The 10850-nt window shown below is 38.2% G+C and overlaps 1 protein-coding gene across 1 annotated transcript; it reads left to right on the forward strand.

Annotated features, from left to right (window-relative positions):
• Positions 1-2474: 2474 nt before the first annotated feature.
• LOC142521860 (uncharacterized) lies at positions 2475-3715 on the forward strand. The gene is made up of 3 exons (XM_075625034.1): positions 2475-2676; positions 3211-3479; positions 3638-3715. The coding sequence occupies exons 1-3, from the start codon at positions 2475-2477 to the stop codon at positions 3713-3715; spliced, it is 549 nt and encodes a 182-aa protein (XP_075481149.1).
• Positions 3716-10850: the final 7135 nt, after the last annotated feature.

A 10850-nucleotide genomic window follows, 5' to 3' on the forward strand; every position in this document is an offset into this window, starting at 1 on the left:
AAAAATCGAATGGAGAAGGGGCCTGCTTGGGGTGTTGCTGTCACATGTGAGTTTCCAGCATGTATGGGACTGGACGAATGGACCAACATGGTCTTGACACACCCTAGTATGTTTCTATATGCAGCCTCGAGCCCCTGGAGTCTAGCCAACCACCTGAATCATCAACACCACAGAAAACGTGAAGCACAAGGGAACACAGAAAATTCTGTAGACACTATTTTTGAAAATGGGTTGAACAAATTTTGGTTTTCATGCAGTAAATTCATGAGTTTGATGTGTATAAAAAAATAGTACTATGGCTTGATTGAGGTTTGAAAGAAATAAAGACATGCCTTGGTTTTCGTTTGAAAGAAAAACGAAAACAATAGACGATACGGCGCGGAGGAGACGTAGTGCACTTTTCTACCTAGCTTTCCTTCGATTTTTCCCTCTTGTTTTCTCTACTTTTCTCACAGTTTTTCCCTCTCTGAAATGCTCTGAATTCTCTCCAATTTTCGGTGGTTGTGATGGGGAGGAAGGCTAGGGAAAATATATGGGAAGATTCAAGATAAAGGGAAGGGAAAATATTCTTTCTGTCTACTAGTTTGAGTGATAAGGAAAAGAATGATATCAAAGATTTTTCTTGGGGATACTAGAGGTGTATATGGGCGATTTTAAGGTCTAGGTGCAAGGGAGAATTGGTTTAATTAAATCTTGGTAGTGATTTAAAAGTTGGGGAGGATAAATCCATCTAGAAAAGTTAAGGGGATAAATAAAGAATGATTTGAAAAAAAATCACAATTAAATCTTAAAAAAAAAAAGAGCATGGCCGATTTTTATCTAGCTAGGTGGGGTGGGATCTTGCTCAATTAATTATCATGGAAGATTTGTTGTGATAAAACTATTTCCCAATAAAAATGGATGGGGAAGACTATTAATTAAATGGGTTGTCAAATAAACTTTTAAATCAAATCATAGGGGCCGAAAATTATAATAAAAGAAGAGGGGAAAATATTTCTTAAATATTGAACTTTAAATCTTTAGTGTATTATCTACTCATTGAATATTTTAAAGAATTGAGGAATTAATTATTGAACTCAATTTACTACTTATCTCAACTTATTTAAATAATTCCTTAAACCTTCTTTTACAATAAATTTACTCATTATTTATCTTTAAATAAATTTTGGGAAAATGTTTTCTTACTAGTAAATTTTATCTCTTTACTCCAACTCCGGTCCGGCCTCACCGAATTAACTGAAAAGAGAAAAATCTAGGCTACTGGATAAAATAATTAACTTCAAAGAAAACACTTAAATACTCATGCAATGAAGTCAATTAAATTTAAAATACTAGAATTATGCATGGCTTATACGCAGTATAATTACGGGTTCTACACTAAGACTGTTAATTATGGAGTTATTTTAGCATGAAAGTTTCTCATATTTTTTTAAAAAAATTTAATAGCATTTTAAAGTTATAAAGTAGTGGACTTTTCATTTGGTATCAGAGCCAGGGATTCCTAAAGGGTTTTGTTACTGCCACTCCGAGAAGCTTGAGAAGTCATGCCTCGAGTGTGTGAGTTTTTTCCTGCTTTACATTTTATATGCTGAATTTTAAGTGCTTTTATTGTGCATGAATTAGGAGGTTAGATGTATGTTTTTAAAATATTAAATGCATGTTGGTTACTTGGTTTGGACGACTTATACAAAATGCCTCCTTGACGAGTTCTTCGCGGAGAAAGTGAGGATAGGTAGGAGGAGGAGGTTCTTCCGCCTCCACCTAATCAGGATGCTAGTGCTCGTGTGCTAGCTAGAATGGCTCAATTACTGGAGCAGCATGTTTGGAATGTTGCGAGGTTCCGACCAGAGGCTGTTTATGAGCAATTTAGGAGGATGGATTCCGAGGATTTTTCTTGCACTACTGATCCATTCGTGGCTAAGGGATGGATTAGGTCATTGGAGGTTATTTTTAGGTATAAGGATATGACAGACGCCGACCGGGTTTGTTGTACCATTTATTTGCTGAAGGGCGACGCTTCCTTATGATGTGAGGGAGCGGAGCGAGGAGTGAATCTGGCAACTTTGACTTGGAGGGCTTCAAGAGGGTATTCTATGATAAGTATTTAACTACCGATGTTCGTTCGAGGTTGAAGAGATAGTTTATGAGTCTCCGCCAGGGGGATTCGTCTGTTGCTGAGTTTGTTCAAAAATTTGATAGGGGCTGTCATTTTGTGCCCCTGATTGCAAATGATGCTACGGAGAAGCTACGACATTTATTGGATGGTTTGAGGCCAATGATCCGTCAAGATGTGATGCTGACTGATCCTATTGACTATACTGCTGCTGTTGCTAAAGCCTTTCGAGCCGAGCAGTCTTTGAAAGACATTGAGGCGTGCTCAGCAATCAAGTCAGCAGAACAAGAAGCCGTTTACGGGACCACCGAAGCGGACAAGAAAACATAAACCGCAAGGACAGCCACCTAAAGAAAACGTCATGAAGACTGATGAAAGGCCACTCTGCAAAGAGTGCAATCGCTATCACTACGGCAAGTGCATGTGGGGCACCTACAAGTGCTTTAGGTGCGGAGGAATGTGGCATAAGTCTACTGATTGCCCAAAGCATAAGCAGCCCGCGACTGGAAGGGCTTACGTGATGCATGCTGAGAAAGCGGAGTCAAAAATTACACTTATTACAGGTAATCCGACTATTTAAGCATTTTATATTGCCTTATTACTTGAGCTAATAAGCATGAATGCTAGAATTCAATTGAGGTACATTGAACTTGATGATTTAAAATTGCATGTTTCTAACTCTAAGGTTTAAGAGATTGGATTTTTGCAATTATTAATTAAGAGGATCAAATTGTAGGAGATTTAAAATTTAAGGGACTAAATTGTAATTTTTGAAAATTTATGAGGAAAAATTTGGCAAATTCGAAAATCCATAGGACTTAATTGCGTGAAATTCGAAAATCTTAAAGGGTTAAAAGGCAAAACATGGGATAAATTTGAAGAATTCTAGAACGTTTGGGCTAAATTGCAAATTATCGAAAATTTTAAGGGATCATTTGGCAATTATCAAAACTTCAAAAGGCTGATATGCTAATATGGGAAACTAGAAGAGCCTAGGTGATAGGAATTTCTTAATTTTATGGCCTTGTTTGAGTATCATGCAAATATTATTACATGCAGAATTTTGATAGTGGGCGTAGCAATTTACGCTTTGCTAGATTCTGGAGCAACGCATTGTTTCATATATGTATCCTTCGTGAAACGATTAAGAAACTTACCAGAGGACTTAGAGTCGAGATTCAAAGTTACAGTGCCTTCGGGCAAACATATGGTCTCTACAAGCATGGTTAAGGATGTGGAGCTCAAATTTCAGCGGAACTTCGTTCGAGCAGACCTTATTGTATTGCCAATGCCCGAGTTTGATATTATTTTGGGCATGGAATGGCTCACACTGAACGGAGCTGCTATCGATTTTCAGCGGAGGTCAGTATCTATTAGACCGCCCAACAAGAAAGCATTCATCTTTGAGGCGACGTAGAATAGTCAAATGCCGCACATTATTTCATGCATTCGTGCGAAGAAGCTTATCCAGAGAGGCTGTCAAGGTTTTCTTGCTAGTATTATATCCATACCCGACACTGACAGTCGATCGTTGAAGATGTGGAAGTTGTCAAAGACTTTCCGAATTTTTTCCCTGATGATGTTTCTGGCATCCCACCCTAGAGAGAGGTGGAATTCACTATTGAGTTGATGTCTGGTACTGTACCGATCTCTAAGGCACCATATCGCCTAGCAACTGCCGAGATGAAAGAATTGAAATATCAAATTCAAGAACTACTAGACAAAGGATTTATTCGCCCTAGTTTCTCTTCATGGGGAGCGCCAATGCTGTTTATGAAGAAAAAAGATGGGAGTATGAGACTCTGTATCGATTATAGGGAGCTGAATAGAATGACGGTGAAGAATAAATACCCATTACCCCGAATCAAGGATTTGTTTGATCAACTACAAAGAGCATCGGTATTTTAAAAGATAGATCTTCGGTCTGTATATCACTAGCTGAGAGTAAAGGTGGCGGATGTGCATAAGACGACTTTCATAACGCGTTATGGGTATTATGAGTTTTTAGTGATGCCTTTTGGACTGACTAATGCTCCAACGATCTTCATAGATCTCATGAATCGCGTATTTCAACCGTACCTAGATCAGTTTATTATTGTCTTTATCGACGATATTTTGATCTATTCCAAGAGCCGAGAGGAGCATGATCATCACTTGAAGACAACCTTGCAAGTTTTATGAGATCAGAAACTATATGCAAAGTTCAGTATGTGCAAGTTTTGGCTATAAAGGGTGGCATTCTTAGGCTGCATCGTTTCGAGAGAAGGAATAGAAGTCGACCCATTTAAGGTCGAGTCAGTTAAAGAGTGGCCAGTGCCTAAATGTGTAGCGGAAATCCGCAGTTTCTTAGGTTTAGCTGGCTATTATCGTAAGTTCATCAAGGATTTTTCGACCATTGCAGTACCCTTGACATCTTTGACGACGAAGAATGCAAAATTTGTATGGGAACCGGAGTGTCAAAACAGTTTTGATAGTTGAAGCAAGCACTCACCACCACGTCAGTTCTAGCTATGCCGACAGAATAAGGGGAATATCTGTTATTTATCAACACTTCGAAACTTGACTAGGCGCAATTCTCATGCGACACGATTGAGTCATAGCTTATGCGTCTAGGCAGTTGAAAACCCAAAAGAAAAATTATCCGACTCATGACCTTGAGCTTGCAGTTGTCGTATTCGCGCTAAAAATTTTGAGACAATACTTATATGGTGGGAAATGCAAGATCTTTACGGACCACAAAAGCCTCAAGTATTTCTTTACCCAAAAAGAGCTGAACATGAGACAAAGAAGATGGCTAGGGCCCAATTATCAGTGCAAAAACCTCTACAAACTGAAATTCAGATGTTTGATCTTGAAGTTTATGCTAGGGGAAAGGCCCCTAATTTTGCTACTTTGACGGTACAGCCTACTCTATGAGATAGAATTTGAGCCGGACAGTCTAATGATGAGAAACTGCATAAATGGAGATAGCGAGATGAATCGAAAGATATCATGTTATATTCAAGCGAAAGATGACATTGTCAAATATCGAGGTCGACTATGGGTTCCTAGTGGAGATTCACTTAGAGTTGACATTATGACCGAAACCCACAGTACCCCTTATTCCATACACCCTGGAAGTACAAAAATGTACAAGGACTTAAAACTTTTATATGGGTGGCCGGGAATGAAACGAGATATTATGCGCTTCGTATATGAATGCTTGACGTGTCAACAAGTGAAGGCAGAGCATCAAACACTAGCGGAAATGCTCCGACCACTTCCCATTCCCGAGTAGAAGTGGGAGAACATTACTATGGATTTCGTGGTAGGTTTGCCAAAGACGGTGAAAGGATTCAACGCCATTTGGGTAATAGTGGTGTAAGGTCTAGGAAATTCGAACTACGTAACCTGACTGCATGCAATCTAGGGTTTTCTTTAAAATATGTGTTAATGATTTTTATGCATTTTATTGCATGATTATTACATGATTAGGTGTTTATTTATTTGGTTGTTTAAGTTTAATGCAGTAGGGTTTTAAGTTTCATTTCGCGCTCGAGCGAATAACGGAGACTGGGGATAATCAGGAAATTTTTTTATTGAATAATTATTTTTAATGATTTAATATGAGGTGTTTTAATATGTGAATTTCTAAAATTGGGCCTTGGTGGGTGTTTTTATTCGTCGGATTATATTGTTAGCCGGTACACAAATTTTAACAATTCGGATGACTTTTTGACGGTTCGGACGATATTTTCAAAAACGTACCAAAACAAAATATTTTTCGGGAGTGTTATTGGGCTTGTTGGGTTTGTTTTAATGCTTAATGGGCTCAAAACCATTTTTATCTTTTTAAAATTTAATTTATGGCTCATTATTGCTTTGTATTCTATTTAAACACTACCCTAAGCTAACCATAAACCTAATAATACCCTAGCATCCATCCCCTACCCTCTCAACAGCAGCCTTCCCTCTCGTTTTCAGTAGCAAGCCGTCGGACCCCATTGGTTTTCAAAGAAAACTTTTCCCCCGCCTCTCTGGTGCAAGTCCTACGCGCACATCTTCAAGTTTTCGAGCACGCATACGTTAAAGAACTCCATGTATCTTCTTTTTCCATCATTCACATTGTATTTATATGCGGATATGTATGCTTTTATGTATAATGCTTGGTCCTTGCATGATATCACTTTGTTGGCTTCGGTTTGTCATGAAATACATGTATTGATGCATACAACTCACGTTTTTATGACTCTTGTGCAAGGGGACCGCCGAGTTACATTGATAAGGGCATTTACACGTCGAGTATGAGGGGAACTTAAGGCTGGAGTCGAAGCTTTGTTTGTTTAGGAGAGGGCCGATCAAGTTCTTGTGTTACGGCTTCGTTGAATGGATCTGGTGATGGGGCTGAGCTTGCAGTGCAAGGCCGATCCAAGCCATTGACCAGACCCTGGTGGGTGTGAGACATGGCCTAGGATGGCTCGACCACTGCTGGATCCAGCCAGGTAACCGTTAGATCGAGGTGAGGGTAGTTGGTCGCGGGTGGTATAGCTTTGGTGATTCTCGGGCGTGCGTGTGCATGGGACTGTGTACTCGAGTCAGGGAGGTCCAGGAGGGTCCTAAGGTGGGCTAGGAAGGACTGGTACAGGGTTGGTTCGAGACGGTAGGGCCTAGGGTCGTTAATTTGTAAGTTTAGGGTGCTAGGGTTTGATGATGCTTTGTTCATAAAATTCCAGCAGCTTGTAGGGACTGTTCGAGGGGCTTAGTGGTCTGGTCTAGATGGTTTAAGGGCTGTTAAGAGGTGATTAATTTGTGTTAAATATTTGGGAAAAGTTTGGTTAAGTTTCGGGTCGATTCGGGTTAAAACCGGGACTCCAGTCCAAGTTTTAAAACGAATCGCTTATGTTTTGGAACGGGCTCGAGTTTACGTCTAAGAAATGCTTATAATGATTTTTAGGGTGTTTTAAGGAGTTTTACAAGCTTCGGGTCGAAATTTTGAGGTCCAGGGCTAAAACGGTCATTTTGGGTCTCTGGAGGGAAAACGGTCTTTTTACACCCGAGTCGAGTTATTAGTCCCGACAGTGCCCTAAACACGATTTGACACGTTTTTTAACGTTTTTGTTATCATGTATATGACTTTTTATGTAATTAAGGAAAATACGTTGCATGCTTTATTTTAAGGAAAAGTTTATCTATATGCATGTTTTTATTAAGTGATGAATATGATGACATGTTTTTGAAGGAAGAGAGTTGGTTGTGACTAATATGAATACGTTAATACGATGATATGTAAGGCCAAGGTTCAGTGGGGGGGGTAATGCTGTCGCAGATGTCCCCGTCGCCGGGTACCGCGGTTACACGTAGATGGATCCATCGGCTAATACGATGATACGAAAGTCACAGCTAATGAACAAAATTCAATCTAAGAAAATGAACACATATATGTTGATATGTTATGAAATGTCTATGTTTTATCAGACCATGATTATGCATACGAGTTTATAAGATCATGTAACGTATCTTTATTACAGTACTTTTCACTGTTGCCTGCTATGTATATGTATTTGCTATAACGTTACAGGTGTGTTTGAGTTTTTAGACTCACTAGGTGTGAATGGATTCAGGTGAGTATACTAATCAGGAGATTGGAGGTGCCGAAGACTGAGTGGACAGGACTGGATGTACGCACGCTAACCCGAGGACCTTACTTCTTGCGCACATCATGTTTTCAGAGAGGAGTGATTAGGGGATATTTTCAACTATGTCTTTTTATTATGAAGTTGGTTATCAGGAGTTTTTTAAATCGTAAGCTTGAGGTTGACGATTTGTCATGCATTTTAAGATGTAGTATTTTATCTGTTGGTTGATTACTTTTAATCTAAAATGTGAATTTTCAGCAGTATAGCATGCATGCATTTAATTTAAGTTTCAAAAAAAAAAATAGTAGATGTTTCAAGTGGACCGTCTTACTAAGTCTGCAAATTTCCTACCAGTAAAGACGACTTTTTCTATGACAGTATGCGGGGCTATATATTCGAGAGATAGTCAGACTGCATGGAATTCCCGTCTCTATAGTGTCGGACAAAGACACACAATTCACTTCATCATTCTGGAAGAGTTTGCATGCAGCTATAGGGACCAAGCTACTATTCAGCACCGCATTTCATCCTCAGACAGACATTCAGACCGATAGAGTCATACAGATTCTAGTGGATCTACTTCGAGCATGCGTGATTGATTTCCAAGGAGTTGGGAACCGAAGCTACCTCTGGTGGAGTTCACCTACAATAACAGTTATCAGTCATCTATAGGAATGGCTCCATACGAGGCACTCTACGAAAGGAAATGTAGATCGCCTATCCATTGGGATGAGGTAGGAGAAAGATTTACGATGAGACCCGAGATAGTTTAGCACACCGCATAAATGGTCGCCAAGATCCGAGTCAGAATGAAAACAGCTCGGATTTGACAGAAGGGCTATGCGGACAAAAGAAGACGAGATCTCGATTTTGCAGTTGGTGATCACGTATTTATAAAGATAGCACCTATGAAGGGTGTTATGAGATTTGGCAAGAAAGGAAAACTTAGCCCGAGGTTCATTGGACCAGTCGAGATACTTGAAAGGGTGGGAGCATTAGCATATCGAGCAGTGTTAACACCGAATCTCGCGGGAGTTCACAATGTTTTCCACGTATCGATGCTCCACAAGTACATGTCAAACCCTTGACATGTACTGAACTTTGAGCTACTGCAACTTACGCCAAAATTTTCATATGAGGAGAAGTCTACTCAAATCTTGGGGAGATAAGAGAGAAGGCTACGGAATAAGGTGTTAAAGATGATAAAAGTCAAATTGCTAAATCACTCGGAGGAAGAAGATACTTGAGAGACCTAGTCAGAAATGAGGAGTCGCTACCCCGAATTATTCGGTAAGTCTTAATTTTGAGGATGAAATTTTATTTAAGGTGGGAGGATTTGTAAAGTCCAAAAGTCAACCTACGTAAACCGCATGTATGCAAATTAGTTAAATTATTTAAATGTTTTATTTAATTGATTTTAAATGCTTAAATGATGCATAGTATATGATTGAAAGTCTAAGTGCATGATTTCGTGAGAATTAAATATTTATCCGAATATTCGATAATAGGCTGGGGAAAGGAGACCAGATACGAACAAGATAAAAATATTTTTCGATAAATATTTTTGAGGCTTAATAATATTATTAAATTTGATTAAAATTTTCTAAAAATGCTGGAGCCCAATTTATTTTACGAAACGAGCTCGATTTTAAAGGGAAGTCGATTGTGTTCGAACGAAGGACTTTTAAAGGCCCAATTTACCTTATTGCAACTAACATTTACGTTATTGCATCTAATATATACATATATATATATATATATATTATATATATATATATATATATTATATATATATATATTAAATCTTATATTTCATTTAAACGATAGCGTGGCTCTGCCGGTTGTTTTAAATGAATATAATAATTTAAATTAACCTTTACTTATACGCAATATTTATATATAAATTTGGGTACCATATAATAATTGTTGGTTAATCCGATAATTAATAGTTAATACCATCTTATATACATGTATATTTACTTATTTTATTTTTGGGACCATTATAATGGTTTCTTTTCATGCTTTGGATTTTTATTAAACAATCTTATAGAATTCAAGTGTAAGGCTCTTGACGAAAATCTGGAGGATGGCACGTGTGATTTGCATGCAATATATATATTGGTTTTTTCTTTCATTTCTTTCTCAGCAAAACCGAGAGATTCGGAGCAAATTCCCTCAAAGTATCATTTTCTTTAGGAATTTAATTGTGTGAGTTTCGATTATCAAATTTTGAATCCGACTTCAGTACTGTGTTCCAATCGACGCAGGCTACAACTGGACGTATGTTTTATTAAAGTTTGATATGATTTGAAATTATGATACTGTCAGAATCGGATATGATTCATATATGGTGTTCTCGACATGCTACACATCGTATAATCGGAATCGGTTTGAAGAACAGATACTATATGGAATTGTTATTATTTTTAGAGTTGATTTGATTGAGATTGATATAAGATTTGTGTTGTATCGATTATGAGTTGTGATAATTGATATCTGTTGATATAGTATTGACGAAGATATTCAGATTGTTCCGTTATGCCGTTGATTTTGAGTCAGATTCAGATTGATCAGATTCGGTATTGATTTGAGCAGTATATTGATATTGTACTTCTTAATATTGTCATTGCCAGATTGAGTATTGACAGACTTCGAATTCCAACCTAGAACGTTGTCAGAACTGCAACTAAAGAAAGGTATAAGTCAATGTGGTACCGGGAGAACGACTCGAGTATGATATACTTGAGTTTCCCTAAATCACATACTTATTGTTATTGTGTGCATTGATTTGAATTGATATGCTTGTTCTATTGATTTGTAGAAAGCATGTATTAGACGAGTATTAGACGAGTGATCTTGTGACATAGGTGTCAGATAGTGATGGAATCGTCACTGGCACATTGCACATTGTCACAGGATAGTGATTTGGCGAAAGTGCCAAAGTCTGTGACGGATAGGTCAAGACACCGGATGTTTGGTTATATCGATGTTGAATAGAATTGGAGTTTCTTCTATTACTGATATTCGATATGGAATACAAACGTCTGGAAACCGTGATCCCTAGACTAGGATTGAGTCTAGTCTGAGACGTGGAGTCACGAGTCTGATTGACGATTTTATAT

Source organism: Primulina tabacum, chromosome 13 (assembly GCF_025594145.1).
Source record: "Primulina tabacum isolate GXHZ01 chromosome 13, ASM2559414v2, whole genome shotgun sequence".
In the NCBI taxonomy this organism is placed as follows: Eukaryota; Viridiplantae; Streptophyta; class Magnoliopsida; order Lamiales; family Gesneriaceae; genus Primulina; species Primulina tabacum.

Excerpts from the sequence above, each read along its gene's own strand:
- LOC142521860 (XM_075625034.1), top strand. The coding sequence starts at position 2,475 with ATGAAGACTGATGAAAGGCCACTCTGCAAAGAGTGCAATCGCTATCAC. Across the intron at positions 2,677-3,210 it reads AAAAATTACACTTATTACAG|ATTCTGGAGCAACGCATTGT; the intron begins GTAATCCGACTA and ends ACGCTTTGCTAG. Across the intron at positions 3,480-3,637 it reads TCGATTTTCAGCGGAGGTCA|TCGATCGTTGAAGATGTGGA; the intron begins GTATCTATTAGA and ends CGACACTGACAG.